Source organism: Pan troglodytes, chromosome X (genome assembly GCF_028858775.2).
Source record: "Pan troglodytes isolate AG18354 chromosome X, NHGRI_mPanTro3-v2.0_pri, whole genome shotgun sequence".
Taxonomy (NCBI): domain Eukaryota; kingdom Metazoa; phylum Chordata; class Mammalia; order Primates; family Hominidae; genus Pan; species Pan troglodytes.
In genome coordinates this window covers 23,586,438-23,603,140 of record NC_072421.2, presented here as the reverse complement: position 1 = coordinate 23,603,140, position 16,703 = coordinate 23,586,438, and the positions used below count along the sequence as shown (strand labels likewise).

General features: G+C 36.9%; 1 protein-coding gene across 1 annotated transcript; it reads right to left on the bottom strand.

Annotated features, from left to right (window-relative positions):
* Window positions 1–1,472: 1,472 nt before the first annotated feature.
* On the bottom strand, window positions 1,473–3,685 carry DDX53 (DEAD-box helicase 53). The gene has a single exon (XM_009438859.3). The coding sequence runs from the start codon at window positions 3,502–3,504 to the stop codon at window positions 1,609–1,611; it is 1,896 nt and encodes a 631-aa protein (XP_009437134.1). The 5' UTR covers window positions 3,505–3,685; the 3' UTR covers window positions 1,473–1,608.
* Between the last annotated feature and the right edge of the window lie 13,018 nt (window positions 3,686–16,703).

Below are 16,703 nucleotides of genomic sequence, written 5' to 3'. Positions count from 1 at the left end.
CTTTAACAAACCTTCGCATATACCCCCAAACCTAAAATGAAAGTATTTTTAGGAGAAATTAAACTTTAACCAACACATAACATTTACCTTCTCTTCACATAGTCTCTCACTCTCTCATTTTTGAGACTTTTTTTAAAATTAAGGAACATACACAATATTGAAAGTTGATAAACCCCCATGACACGTGTTTCTTTAACAAACCTTCACATATACCCCCAAACCTAAAATGAAAGTATTTTTAGGAGAAATTAAACTTTAACCAACACATAACATTTACCTTCTCTTCACATAGTCTCTCACTCTCTCATTTTTGAGACTTTTTTTAAAATTAAGGAACATACACAATATTGAAAGTTGATAAACCCCCATGACACGTGTTTCTTTAACAAACCTTCGCATATACCCCCAAACCTAAAATAAAAGTATTTTTAAGAGAAATTAAACTTTATCCAACACATAACATTTACCTTCTCTTCACATAGTCTCTCTCTCATTTTTGAGACTTTTTTTAAAATTAAGGAACATACACAATATTGAAAGTTGATAAACCCCCATGACACGTGTTTCTTTAACAAACCTTCGCATATACCCCCAAACCTAAAATAAAAGTATTTTTAAGAGAAATTAAACTTTAACCAACACATAACATTTACTTTCTCTTCACATAGTCTCTCACTCTCTCATTTTTGAGACTTTTTTTAAAATTAAGGAACATACACAATATTGAAAGTTGATAAACCCCCATGACACGTGTTTCTTTAACAAACCTTCGCATATACCCCCAAACCTAAAATAAAAGTATTTTTAAGAGAAATTAAACTTTATCCAACACATAACATTTACCTTCTCTTCACATAGTCTCTCTGTCATTTTTGAGACTTTTTTTAAAATTAAGGAACATACACAATATTGAAAGTTGATAAACCCCCATGACACGTGTTTCTTTAACAAACCTTCACATATACCCCCAAACCTAAAATAAAAGTATTTTTAAGAGAAATTAAACTTTAACCAACACATAACATTTACTTTCTCTTCACATAGTCTCTCACTCTCTCATTTTTGAGACTTTTTTTAAAATTAAGGAACATACACAATATTGAAAGTTGATAAACCCCCATGACACGTGTTTCTTTAACAAACCTTCGCATATACCCCCAAACCTAAAATAAAAGTATTTTTAAGAGAAATTAAACTTTATCCAACACATAACATTTACCTTCTCTTCACATAGTCTCTCTGACATTTTTGAGACTTTTTTTAAAATTAAGGAACATACACAATATTGAAAGTTGATAAACCCCCATGACACGTTTCTTTAACAAACCTTCACATATACCCCCAAACCTAAAATAAAAGTATTTTTAAGAGAAATTAAACTTTAACCAACACGTAACATTTACTTTCTCTTCACACAGTCTCTCACTCTCTCATTTTTGAGACTTTTTTAAAATTAAGGAGCATACACAATATTGAAAGTTTAGCAGTATTAATTAAGAATTAGTTATGTCTTCAAATGGCTAGTATGTTTCCAATACTTCCTTACATATATTCAATACTGCATATCTTTAACATGCCTGGAATCTTCCAGTAGCCTGGTACAACTTTTCAACTTAAAAAATAAAACTTCTTGCGTCTTTGTCCATGTTTTCTTGATCGTGTTTTTCTGTGCCTCTTTTGTTGATTTAACTTGTATTGCTCAGCCATTACTACAAGATCTTCCGGAACACTCTGATTTGCTCTGTCCAGAATTTTAATCAATTCACCGGCCATTTTCGAATCTCTCTGAGTGATGAGGGTAACTGATGTGCCAGTCTTTCCTGTCCGTCCAATGTACCCTACTCTGTGTACATATACGTCAATATTCCTTGGGAAATCGTAATTATATACATGTGTGACATCATTAAGATCAAGACCTTGGGATACTATATCAGTTGTAATCAGTATCTTTATGTTTCCACTTTTAAAGTCCTCTACTGCTCGCTCTCGATCACTCTGTTCACTGTTGCCATGTAATGATTCTGCAGATATGCCTTGGATATTGAAGTCGCTTGACAAGTCATCAGCAATATGTTTTTGGCTGACAAACATGATGACTTTGTCGTTGGGTGACATGTTCTCTACGAATTCTTGGGTGAGAGCTTGTTTTTCTTTTTCTGTGGTAACAATTATATTTTGCTTCAGTGTATTTACAGCCACTAGATTCAGATTACCAACATAAACCATCATAGGATCTTTCAAATAAGAAAGTGCTAGTTGACGTACAGTATCTGGCCAAGTTGCACTTGTCATAACAGTCTGTCGGTCTGGGCGCACATCTAATAAAATCTTCATTATCTGGGGTTCAAATTCCATATCCAGCATTTTATCTGCCTCATCTATAACCAAGTAGGTTATGCTTCTTAGGTTGACAGAGTTATTCATTTGTAGGTCATTCAGCCTCCCAGGAGTTGCAATAATGATATCTACACCTTTGCTAATGTCTTCTATTTGTCCATTTCTGTTTCTACCACCATATACGCAAATGCTTTTAAGACCTTTATATGAATACTTTGAACATTCAGCTTCCACGTGAAGAGCCAACTTTCTAGTGGGTGTAAGGACTAGCATCCCAGGCCCATTCCTTTGCTCTCTAGATATTGGTTGAGAATCAAGATGAATAAACCCAGGCATTAGATAGGACAATGTTTTCCCTGTTCCGGTTTGTGCAACTTCTATAAGATCTATTCCTTGTAGAATAATTGGCCATGCCTGTGACTGAATTGGCGTTGGCTTTACAATCCCTACCCTTATTATGCTTTTCAGAAGATCAGGGTATTGCTGAAAAGCGTCTTGAAGCCTACAAGTTGGGTTTGGAATGAGACGCTTTTCACCACTTTTCAAGTCATCACACATTATGTTGAAATTTTCCTTTCTCCAGTTAATCACCTGCATTTCAGATATCCAGCTTGTTGCTTTGGATTCTATGTAAAAGTTTTTCTTAACTGGTGGTAGATCTGCCCATTTTCTCTTTTCGCGCTCCACGACTGCTGCCCTAATGCGACCCCAATTTGACAATGGCTCAGCTTCTCCAACAATGTCATTTCTGCCTAGATTTCTTCCAATAGGGGTTTGGGATGCAGCATTATCCACACTGGATTCTGAGTTGTAGCTTTCTTGTTTTCTAATAAGTGTTTCTATAGCCGCTTTGGCCTTTGCTTTCATTTCCCTATTGCCAAAAATTCTGACTTTTGCTTCAGATTCCCCGTTTATGATCTGTATTTTAGTGTTTGTCGAATGTTGTAGATCTTTTATTTTTGATCCACTGTAACCAATGACCGCACCAACCATATTGTTCTTTATTTTAAAGCAGAGTGGTGGTTCACGGGAGCCTGCTGCTCTCGGTCCCTGATGGCCGAAGGGGCCTCTCCAGCCACTGCCTCTGCTGCCCCTGACATCCCAGCTGGCCCCAAGGTCTCTTGGATTAGCCTCCGCCCTCTTCCACTCTGGGGCCCAGTGGGACATTGTGGGATAGTGGGAGTATCGGCACCGGCTTCTCGCCTACATACGGTTGGAAGTTCAGGTCTGCGGCCTGTTTCCCGTCACCTTCTGCACCAAAAGATGGCGGTGGCAATTACTTCCGGGTGCTAGTCACATAGCTACGCAGAAGTTGCCCCAGAAACCAGTGTTGGCGTCGACGTCCAGGTCGTGTAGGGGCGAGGCTTTGATGGCCTGACCAATCACAGGGCTTGGACTGGGGTGAGGTAAGCAGGCGTCTGTGACGCAAATTTAAAGAGGCACTCACTCTCACGGGCTGACCCTGCCAGCACTTACAGGACCCTAAGAGTAACTGCCTCCTTAACTTCTGCGTCCCGGGTGCCCCTTTCACTCTTCTCGTGATAGTTCTGGCTCAGCTTGAGAGCAACCTCGAAGCACGCCTTAAACATACACACCATATACACATTGTCCTTTATATAAGCCAGTTATTTCCCTAAGAGAAAAAAATAATGCATTTAAAGTAAAACTATTTATTTATATATTCGTGTGTTTATTTATTTTGGTAAATTTCTTTTGGAGTGAATACAGTTCTTTGTCAGGATAAATTCATCATTCCCTGTCCTCTAGTGTAACTTAAATTCTACTAATCAGAAATCTCTTAGGTGCACACTCTAGGACAGCGTTTTGCCTTAATTCATCAACTAAATGTCAACACTTGTTTAGGCAGTTTCCAGATATTATTACAGGGATGATGGTTAGAAGAGAGGTAAAGCAGTGCCTAAGGTACTTTAGGGGCTGTTTTTAGTGGTTTGTCACTTTTCTCAGTGCCTCTTCATTTTTTTTCCTTCCCTGTGGTTTGATAGCTTCTGAGACCTTAGCACTGGAAGGTTGTGTAGAACTCATTTATTACGTACACATAGAAGACATTCTAGCTGCAGTCTGGACAGAGGGATATCCAGCTTCCATTTAGACACTCCCAGAGGCAGGGAGCTCACTTCATTTCAAAAATATCCATTCCATTATGAGGCTGTTTAATGGTTACAAAAGTTTTTTGAACCAAAACGTGCGGTTTCCTGTGTCCTTAAGTCCTTCTGAGTTCTGAAGTTATACAGAATAAGCTTGATTCTCCTATATCCTTGTGTACTAAAGGATCTGTCAAAGTTTTCTTTTTTTTCTTTTTCTTTTCTTTCTTTTTTTTTTTTTTTTTTTTTGAGATGGGGTTTCACTCTTGTTGGCCAGGCTGGAGTGCAATAGCATGATCTTGGCTCGCTGCAACCTTGGCCTCCCGGGTTCAAGTGATTCTCCTGCCTCAGCCTCCCGAGTATCTGGGATTACAGGTGCCTGCCACCAAGCCTGGCTAATTTTTTGTGTTTTTAGTAGAGACAGGGTTTCACCATGTTGGCCAGGCTGGTCTCGAACTCCTGACCTCAGGTGATCCACCCGCCTTGGCCTCCCAAAGTGCTGGGATTACAGGTGTGAGCCACCGCGCCCAGCCTCTGTCAAAGTTTTCTGTGCATCAGGGTAACATTTCCAGTTTCTTCAACGTTTCTTGCTGTCATGGTTTCCAAGACACACATCATCCTATTGCCTCTCCTTTGGAAATGGTTCATTGAGGACCATTTACAATGTAGCACGCAGAACTAAAAAACAGGAAAAGACAAGCAAACAATCTGCAGAAATGGCATTACTCCTACTATTAGGGCATCTTTACTGAGCATGACAATTCTACTAATTTGACCTAAGAACTCCTGAGACACAAAGCTGCTCACAGTAACATGACGTGCATTTAAGTTCTTGCTTATTTTACTTACTCAGCTGATTTTTTTTTTAATTTGCTTACCTAAATGAAGACTATGTATGTATCCTTTTATAGTCATCCTATTAAGTTTGATCAATTGATGTAGCCTATGAAATATAATTTTAATGATTATTCTCTCATCCATCATATTAGTCTCTAGTTTCAAGTCTTCTGCCAATTTAATGTTCATAGCATCTTTGTCTCTTCAGTCAGTCACTGATTAAAATTTCATCATGGTCTAGTATAGGACAGAAGTCTGACACCTTGGGAGAAAACTTCTCTGTGTCAGTACTTTTTGTAAAAGATGCTATTTGAAGAAATAAAAAGGTTTCTGGTCAAATATGTTTGGGAAACACAGCACCCTATATTCTCTCTGTTAAAATCACAATGCTTATTGGATATTTTAGGAGCTATGATATTTACAGACATTGGGAAAAATCAGTTGTTTAATCCAAAGTTCCCCAAACGAATTTGCTAATGGATATCTTCATCAATTATTTAAATAAGCTTTTTATTTGGAATCATTTCAGATTTACAGAACAGTTACGGAAGTAGTGCGGAGAGGTTCCTGTATAGCCTCAGCCAGTTTCAGTTTCCTCTAATCTTATCATATCTCATTATCATGATACATTTGTCAAATATAGGAAAACACTATTGGTGTGTTACCATTAGCTAAATTCCAAACTTTATGCTACCAGTTTTCCATTAATGTATTTTTTCGGTTTCAAGATCCACTCCAGGACACCATACTGCATTTAGTTATGTACAGTTTGTGAGAGTTTCTCAGTTTTTTCTTATTTTTCATAATCTTTCCAGTTTTGAGGAGTAATGATCAGGAATTTTGTAGAATGTCCTTCAAAAAGGTATGCTTGATGTAACTTCTCATGATTAGACTGGGGTTATGGGCTTTTGGAAGAAAATATCACAGAGATGAAGAGCCTGTCTCATCACATCATACTGGGGAGATAGGTACCTGATGTCAACGTGACCCATCATTGGTAAGGTCAACCTCGGTCCCTTGGATAATTTGTGTTATTCAAGTTTTCTACACTGTAAAATTATTATTTCTCCCTTTCCATACTCCATTTTATGGAATGAGTCACTAAGTCCAGACAACCCTCAAGGGCTCAGTTTGCATTTAAATGCAATCTTTATTATTATTTTTTACAATTAGTAGTGTTCTTTGGAATGTATTTTGGAAACCACTGGTATGGATAAATACAAATTACCTGACCAATTTTTTTTTTCGTCTGGTTGTTCAACTGGATATATTCTGATCAAGTCACATTACAACTCCTCCATACTTCTCCATGAATTGTATTAGGAATTTTAAGGCATTCTCAATGTCTTCTAGTTTATTAATTATTTTAAAAGGAAATTTGTTTAGTTACACGTGGCTTTTACCTCTTGAAGGATGTATTATGTTTCTCTGTCTTTATGCCTTCATCTTTACTTTGAATAATAGTTAATATTACAGAACTGTAGAATTCTACAGGTGTTGGGTACATCAGAGGTTATTTTGTTCTCCCTTATTACAGAGAGTGAAATTGAGGTTCCAAAATCTTTCTGGAATTGACTGAAGGTACTCAGCAAATTATTGAGAGTAAAAATTTAGAACCATTTGTTGACTTGTGGCCAGTCGGGAAAATAGTACAGGACATTACTCCTTTACTATGAAGTGATTTGCTTCTATTCTTATTTTTTGTGGGTGATATAGAAAAATAGAAGAGGCCATGAAAGTGAAGTGAAGAAAAGTCATATTGTTGGGAGAGGGGTAGTTGTAAAATCTGGGTAGAGAGCAGTGCACTTTAAGGTGGAACTCATTGTGGTGAATTACTGTGATGACACAGAACTGGTAGAAGACTTGTGGGTACTGAAGATACTGAGAGGGATTGTGCTTTCAGGATGATTCATTACCATTTACAATTGCCCTTATCAGTTGGAAAAAATATTTGTCTGCTCAGTTGAGGGCCACCAGTGTGATGTTCTTTGCTCTAAATATCTCTACAATGGCCTTATTCACTGTATCTGAAATATTCTCACTAAATATGTATCTCTATGGCTTATGGCTTGGTATGTTATTAGCATGGTCCTGGAAAAACAAAACACAAAAATGTGAATTTGTCGGTTAGATGCTTTCCAGTGGAGCAGCTGGCTGAAAGATTCTTTTAGGGCAGAGAGTGGGAAAGATGGGAAGAATGTGTAAAGTTTCCCCCAAGGTAAGATAAAAAGGGTTATGTAAGGAAAGACAAGAGTATGTTTAAGATGGTTTCTACCATTTTGCTTAGGGCAGTCCCTATAATCTTAGAGGCAACAGTAAGAGAGTGAAATATTGCAGGCAGTGAATTGGGCTAATTTGCCATCACTCCGATTTCTTCAAAACTCTCTTAAAGATGAGTTAATGTTGCTGGCCTAAAATAGTCTCATATATGAGACTCCCTTAGAAATGATAGTGATAGTGTTTTATTTAATAAATCTGCTGTGATGGTCTAAGGCAAACTTGACTTATGGAATTCCAGTTAGCATTGTTGATGATAATAATTACAGTTGGTTTTGCATCTGTACAGCACTTTACAATTTATAAATACTCTTTATAGAAGTAGTTTCCTTGGGATGATATGTATCTGGCCATTATTCTGTTCAATAGGTGTGCTATATTATGGCAAACGTTGCAATTATCATTGCACATATTGGTAAGTTTATTTTGTATATAGAATCATACTCATACCACAGAGTCTAAAGAAGTAGCAGCAGTGTGGTGTAGTTAGCAATCAAGAACACTGGACCTTAAATAACTGGGTCCAAATATCACTTTCACCATTTATTCACTGTGAGTCATGAGAAAATTATGTCTTAGTTTTGCTGTCTGTAGAATGGCATACTAATACCTGTCTCATACACACACACAGGCACACACAAAGTTTTACTAATTGGTTCATAGTAGGAACTCTCCAAATATCAATTATCCCTGTTACAGAAACAGTAGGTATAGAGAGACAATCATGGAGATTCCCTGTCCAAGGATTTTCCTGATAGCTTCCACTGGTCCATATCAAAATGAAAAAAAAAAAAAAAAAGAAACAAACAAACAAAAAAAACAAGGATAATAGAACTTTTTTACCCAAATCTAAATTTATTCAATGTAAACTTTTTTATTCTAACATTATGCCCTACTATCTTTTGTAAAATATACTTTTAAAATGAAATAAGGATTTCAAATTATTTTTAAAGGTCTCTCCTAGGGCAAGAAAGAATGTAAATCTAATGGCCAGTAGCCTAATTAGGCTTTGAAATGTTATTGGTGTATGAAACCCAAGTGCTTGTAAGCACTGATGTGGAACATCGAATGTGGTTTGAATGTTTTTGTTCCCCCGAAGTTCCTATGTTGAAATCCTAACCCCAAAGGTGATGGTGTTAGGAGATGGGGCCTTTGGGAGGTGACTCGGTCATGAGAGTACAGCTCTCATGAATGGGATTAGCTTGCCCTTATAAAACAGGCCTGAGAGAAACCCCATGCCTTTTTTGTGATGTGAGGTTACAATGAAAAGGTGGCCATCTGTGAACCGGGAAGCGGGCCCTTACCAGACACCAAGTCTGCTGGTAACTTGATTTTGGACTTCCCAGACTCCAGAGCTGTGAGAAATAAATTCCTGTTGTTTATAGGCCACCCAGTTTATGGTGTTTTGTTATAGCAGCCTGACCAGACTAAGACAATTAGCCCAACAAACACAAATTAGAATGCTATTAGGTGTTAATAATGGTTGCAGGCAAGAAGGGTTGAAGGGAGGTTGGAGAGGCTGGAGAGTTGAGGCAAAGACCTATAAGGGGAGTGGGTTTGATCTGATACTATAGGAGGTATGAAATTAGAGATAGAAGGATGTTAAAGTTTCAGGGAAAAAAAACAAGTGTGGCCTTTGGGAAGAAATCAGGGCAGCCTGGAGGACTAGGACAAAAAATTCAGGTTAAGGAGAAAGGGGAAATGGAGAAGGATGGTTTGGGTCAGGGGAAAGGAAAAGGGAACTTTTAGGAACCTTAAGGACAGTCAATGAACTATCAAGTTAATATGGTAAAACAGTGGGAAACTTAGAATGAAGGAGTCATATGACATTAATGAAGGAAGTGGGTCCCTTTGGAGAAAGTAGAATGCAGGGAAGTGGGGTTGAAAAATGGGGGCTTTGTTTTTGATATTTCAAGTACATGGGACTGAGGGACTTGAACAGAGTGTGGTAGTTTAGCAGTGGGAACTCGGAGAATGGAACAGATAGAAAAATCACGTCTGAGAAGCAACTAACATTTTTGAGTTCTACTATATGCCAAACATTTTAAGTGTATTATCTCATTAAATTACCACATCAACTTCATGGTATGTATTTTCCGTCTTTTTCATGTGAAAACATTGAAGCTCAGAGATGTTATATAATATATCCAAGTTCATGCAAAGTTACGGTAAATAACTTTAAACATGAATAAATTTAAACATGGATATGGTTAGCTTCAAGGTCTTTTCCCTTCCACCTAATCCTAGTTTCTAGGGAAAAAATGTGCTTGATTTGGTGCCTGGTTCTCAGATAAAAAGAGTCTTTAATTAAAGATGACTCAGTCTTCCAGGTTAGAGACTTATTGAAGCAGAGAATCTTGAAGCCATTCGACAGGAAAGGCGGAGGGGAAAGCAGAGGAGTTTGGTTTCAGTCATGTCCAGTTTGTGGTGTTGTGGCTGGCATACAAGTAAAAATGCTAACTGAACCTGGAGATTTGGGACTGTAGTTCAGATGAGAAGACGAAGAGAGATTTGAGAATAGTCAGCATAGAAGTTATAGTTGAAGCTGTAATTGAATACTTGAACAAATAGACAGTAGTGAAAGACAGGTTTAAGAACATTTTAAGGAACCATAGAATTCGTATGATTAGATAATGAGAAGAGAAAAACAGGAAGGTAGGTGAAGAGAGAGTCTACATAGTAGGAAATAAGGCAGGAGAACTTGTCGAGGAGTTTTGGTAAACAATATAAAATTCTTCAAAATGACAGGAGGGAGGTAGACTACTCAATTTTGGAGATGAAAATCATCAATGACCTTCAAGAATGCCCTTTTTGGCCCAGCGCGGTGGCTCACGCCTATAATCCCAGCACTTTGGGAGGCCAAGGCAAGCAGATTGCTTGGGGCCAGGAGTTCGAGACCAGCCTGGCCAACGTGGCAAAACCCCATCTCTACTAAAAATACAAAAATTAGTCGGGCATGGTGGCATACATCTGTCATCCCAGCTTCTCGGGAGGCTGAAGCAGGAGAATAACTTCAACCCGGGAGATGGAGGTTGCAGTGAGCTGAGATTGTGCCACTGCACTCCCACCTGGGCAACAGAGTGAATGACTCCGTCTTAAAAAAAAAAAATGCCCTTTTTGTAGAATGATGGAGAAACACGTATTTTAAGGGAAACAATTTCAATGAGAGATGACTAGACCACTGGGGAACTTTGTAGTGATGGAGTGAGAACTTTATGTATCTCGTAACTGAAGCTCAAAGGCAATGTCTTAATTTTAAATAATGCTTCTAGAAAACAAGACTTTCGGGGACAGGTTATTGCAATTGTTCTGGTAAGGATCCAATGGACTTCAGGAAAATTACTTATGAATATTGGAAGAAAATGAACTTTAATAGTCTTTGGAAATATGTGGGAGGATATACAATGAGAGAGGGAATCACAAGGATACAAGAACCATTCATTAGCAGTTTCAGAAAAGGAAAGTCTGTTTAAAAGGAGGGAGGAGAGTGCTGAGAGTTCTTTCAAGGAGATTACAGTGCTATCTTTAGCTACGCATTAAACTTTTCTCTATCAAATTTAGTTTATTCTCCACAGAATAGGGGTATGCATTATTTAGGTATGTGAAGAAGTGAGGTTACTGAAGTAATTAATTCTTTTCTCAGCACAGACAGTAAAAAATAGTGTGAGCTGATTAGCACCTGCTATAAGCTCCTTCAGAGAAATCCTTGCTTACCAACTACTTCCTATAGAAATGTTAACATATTGGTATTCATTTTAAAAATAATAATAACCTTGCCTCTATTTTGAGGCATTTGAAGGGCTTTCCAGAACTATTTCATTTCTGATAACTATGATGTAGGTAAGTAGAAAGATAAACAAGATTATCTATATCATTTTGCATTGCATAAAGAAGTCAAACAACAATTCTTAAAATCATGGGGTTGTAGAGGTGTAAAGGATTGACTTTGGAGAGCATCTCTTGTAAAGCTTTGATTTGCAAGTGCAAAGGCTAAGATCTACACATGGCTCTGTCCAATAGATAATTTTTAATTTGTATTTTTAAAAGTCTCTCAAAATATATCCTCTCTCCTAGGTGCTTTTAAACATTTAAAGAGGAATTAACACATATTCTACAATGTTTTTATTACAGAAGATAGAAAAGGAGGAGGGAACACTTCCCAACTTATTTTATTAGGCTAATAGTACCCTGAGACTGGAAAAAGACAAATCCAGTACAAACAAAGAGAAAACTACAGACCAATATCCCTTATGAACACAGATGAAATAAAACCTCAAAAAAAGTTAGCAAATGGAATCTAGCAATATATAAATGTACATCGATACATATGTATATACACACATATATACACACATACACCAACTGGAGTTTATTTCAGGAATGCAAGGCTGTTTGAATATTCAAAAATTTGTCACTTTAATAAAACACTGCATTAACAGGCTAAAGTAGAAAAATTGCATGATTTCATCAATTTATGCAGAAAAAGCATTTGACATAATTCAACACCCATTTATGATAAAAACTCTAGCCAAACTAGGAATAGAGGATAACTTCCTCAATATAATAAAGGACATTTACAAAAAGACCACAGCTAACCACATGGTTAATAGTAAAAGTCTGAATAGTTTACACTTTAGTTTGTAAACAATGCAAGTGCAGGCACTTTCACCACTTTTATTCAACACACTACTGAAAATCCCAGCTAGAGTAATAAGGCAAGAAAAAGAAAGAAAAGCATGTTGATTAGGAAAGAAACAATAAAATTGTTCCTATTTTCCGATGACACAATCTACATATAAAATTTCCAGGAATCTACAAAAATACCTCCTAGAACTAACAGGTAGGTTCAGCAAAGTTGCAGAGACAAAATCAACATACAAAAATCAATTGTATTTTTCAGACTAGCGATGAACATGTTGGAGCCATAATTAAAAACACAATACCAGCTGGGTGCGGTGGCTCACGCCTGTAATCCTAGCACTGTGGGAGGCCGAGGTGGGCAGATCATGAGGTCAAGAGATCGAGACCATCCTGCCCAACATGGTGAAACTCTCTCTCTACTAAAAATACAAAAATTAGCCGGGTGTGGTGCTGTGTGCCTGTAGTCCCAGCAACTCCAGAGGCTGAGGCAGGAGAATTGCTTGAACCCGGGAGACAGAGATTGTAGTGAGCCGAGATTGCGTCACTGCATTCCAGCCTGGCGACAGAGCAAGATTCTGTCTCAAAAACAAATAAACAAACAAAAAAACCCCAACACAATACCACTTACAATAACTCAACAGTAATGACATGCTTAAGTATAAATCTAACAAAACATGACAAGACTTGTATACTGAAAATTGCTAAATGCTGATGAAAGAAATCCGAGATCTGAATAAAGAGAGAAAAACATACCATACTCAAGGAGTGGAAGACTCAATATAGTAAAAATATAATTTCTCCCCCAATTTAATGCAGTTCCTGTCAAAATTTCAGCAACATTATTTGTGAATATATGCAAGCTTATTCTAAAGTTTATATGAAAAGGCAAATGAACTACAATAGCTAAAACAAATTCGAAAGGGAAGAATAAAGAGAAAACAGTCTACCTGATTTCAAGACTTATTATAAATCTTTATTAACCAAGACTGGTATTAGTGAAGGGATGAATATTATAGATCAATGGAACAGAATGTAGAACCTAGAAATAGACCTAAACAACCATGTCCCTTTGACAAAGATGCAAAAGCAATTCAACAAACATTGCTGGAGCAATTGGACACCCATAGACAAACACGGGAACTTGACCTAAACCTCTCAACTTAAAAAATTTAACTCAAAACGGATCAGTGGTTCAAAATGTAAAGCTATAAATCTTTTAGAAGAAAAAAAAATACTTGGGATCTAGGAATTCACAAAAGAAAACAGTTGATACATTGGACTTCATTGAAATTAAAAATTTGCTCTGCAAAAGACTCTGCTATGAAGATGGAAAGACAACCTACAACCTGGGAGAAAATATCTGTAAATCTCTTATCTGACAAAGGACTTGTATGTAAAATATGCAAAAATATTTCAAAACCCAACAGTAAAAAAACCAGAAGAAACAAATAAAAAACACAATCCAATTAGAAAATCAGCAAGAGAAATGAACATTTTACAAGAGGATATATGGATGGCGAATAAGCACATGAAAAGGTATTGAATATTATTAGCTATTAGAGAGATACAAATGAAAACCACAATGATATATCACTATACACCTATGTTCTTAAACAACTAGTTTCCTAAAAATACTAAGCATGTATTTAACATATGACCAAGCAGTCACACTTATTGGCATTCATTTCATAATTGGCATTCATTTCATAAAGATGAAAACTTACATTCACACAAATCCTATAGATGAATGTTCATAGCAGATTATTTTTAATAGCCTCAAACTGGAAACAGCCCAAATCGCCAGCACTGGGTTGTTAAACAAACTGTGGTAATCTATCCCATGAATATGAGTAAGCAATAAAAAGAACAACTATTGATACATGCAACAACTAGGATGAATCTCAAGGACATTATGATGAGTGGAAAAAAACCTATTTCAAAAGGATACATGATATGATTCTTTTATATAACATTCCTTAAATGAAGAAATTATAGAGGTGGAGAATTTGTGATTCGCTAGGGTTTGCTGACGAGGTGTTAGGGTAAGGATGGGTTTATGGAGGAGTAGCACAAGGGAGATCTTTGTGGTGATGGAATGGTTGTGCATCTCGATTTTAGTGGTGATCTTATGCAGCTACACATGGAATAAAATTGTATGGAACTCATGCACACACACACACACACACAACAAAATGTATGCATGTCAAACTGGTGGAGTCTGAATAAGGCGTGTGTATTATATAAATGTCAATTTTAAAATTTTGATATTGTATTGTAGTTATGTAAGATGTTATCAGAGGGGAAACTGGTTAAAGGCACTCAGAACCTCTCTGTAATATTTTTGAATTGTTTTGGGACTCTATAATTATTTGAAAATAAAAAAATGTAAAAAGATGCAGGTGTGATAATTTAAATAGTTATTTAACCTAATATACCCAAAACATTATTATTTTAGTATACAATCAATATGAACGCTGTTATTTGTGAGGGTTTTTTTTGGTATTAAGTATTCAAAATTTGATGTGTATTTTAGACATAAAATCTGATATGTATATTACACATGTAGGCACATTTCAGGTGCTTACTGGCCACATGTAGCTAGTCGATATTGTATTGGATAGCTCAGGTCTAGAGAGACTAAAAGCGGTTTGCTCAAAGTCTCACAACTAACTTAGCATTCACTCATCACTCATGCATGCAACCCCTTAAGCAATTAAAAAATGCGTCTAGTTTTTCTATGAGGAATGTATGAATAATTAAAATGTGTTTTTCACAGACCAAAGACAGACATATAATCAAACGATTAAAATTCAGCCAAAAGTGCAAACATTGAGATATGTACAAAAGTAAGTGGCTGAACAAAACAGAAAGATATCATCTCTGAGTATACAGGTCAACAATGACTCAGGAATAAACTGGATTATTTATAAATTTATCCACTTAGATATGCTTGCCACCAGAAAATTTAAATCATAGTTTTCAAAAGTCACTAATTTTGTGTGCTTAAATGACATAGTCATTTTGAGAATCCTCAACTCTAAAAAAGAATTCTCTGCAAACATCGCTGAAGAAAAAGGCTACTCTATAACCCCATGTACATTACTTCCCACCTCAACCCCCAGACAGCTTCTCTCAGACTATTCTCCAAAGCCAAATGTTTTCATAGGGATAAATATCCATGATCCATGTATAAACAATTTATGCTTATTCCCATGATAAATTTTGAAGTTAAATGCAGCTGTATGTCAGGAGTATCTGCCTCAGAAGGTACATTTTAACAGGGTATTTTTGAATGCTTTTTAAAAAATTTGTTGTAAGAGTAATCCAGTGTGCTACTTTCAAGAAATAAGAATTGGAAATTGTGAAGACTTTCAGATGTTCCATTTGTAATGCAAGGAGAAAATAGTTCTGCTTTACATTCAAATTTAGCAGACTACTAGTAGAGTGAAGTAGAATACATTTAGGAAGCAATCACTGCTATTTATTTAACAGTATACATACTGAGATAAAGCAAGAGAAGAGTGATTTACTCCATTATAGGCAAACTAAAGAGATAGTGACCTGCACTGCATTTTCATTGCATTCTTTCAACAGACATGTATTTAGTCCAGCACTAGTCAGGAGAGGCTAGGTTATGATGTGGTAACAGAGTCTCTAAACTGAAGTGGCTTAACACACATTTTTTTTGTTTTACTCATAGTACATGTCTACTGTGGTATGGCATGGTACTATGCTGATTGTGGTCCTTCACTTACTCAGTTTCATCTTAATTATGCTTTCATGATCACTATAGTAAGAAAACACAGCTTGGCAAATAGCACATTGGCTTTTAAAGGGTCCTCATTTTAATGATATGTCATTTCTGTTCATATTTCATTAGCCAAAATGGCCACACAGCCATCCCTAACTTTAAAGGGCTGGGCAAATGCAAGCTAACTGTCTGCCTGAAAGGAAAAGGAAACTGGAATATTTTTAAAGAGCGTTGATAGTTTCTGCAAGCCCCTACTATGTGCCAGAAGTAAATCTCGCAACATCCTAGTTTAGGAGAATTGTACCAGTCTTGTGGGAAAATGCCCACATAGGGGAATGACATATTATGCTATGATATGTGAAGTGCTTTTTGAGAGAGATGAACAAAAGAATGCCGTGGGAATACCAAGAACAGAGTATCTAACTTCGCCGAGGAAGCCAGGAAAGGTGTATCTCAAGTATATTCCTTGAGGTATATCCAAGCATGAACATTAGAGATGGTGGATTTACCTAGTGAACAGAAATACTATGAGTACGTATATATATGGAGGGAGAGGCATGGGGGCTATGGTTGGAGAAAAGGCAGGCAGGGAGGGATCATTCTAGACAGCGGAAAGAGTGAAAAGACTCTTGAAGGAGGGGCATAAGGTCCATTGGGTGCAGGCGGGCAGGAGGAAAGGCAGGGAGTAATGGTAAAGAGAAGGGTTGGGCCAGATTACAAAAGATGAATGCCATAATGAAGTGTTTAGATATTTTCCT

What these genes read in the sequence shown, in the direction of transcription:
- DDX53 (XM_009438859.3), bottom strand. Translation starts at nt 3,504, where the DNA reads ATGTCCCACTGGGCCCCAGAGTGGAAGAGGGCGGAGGCTAATCCAAGA.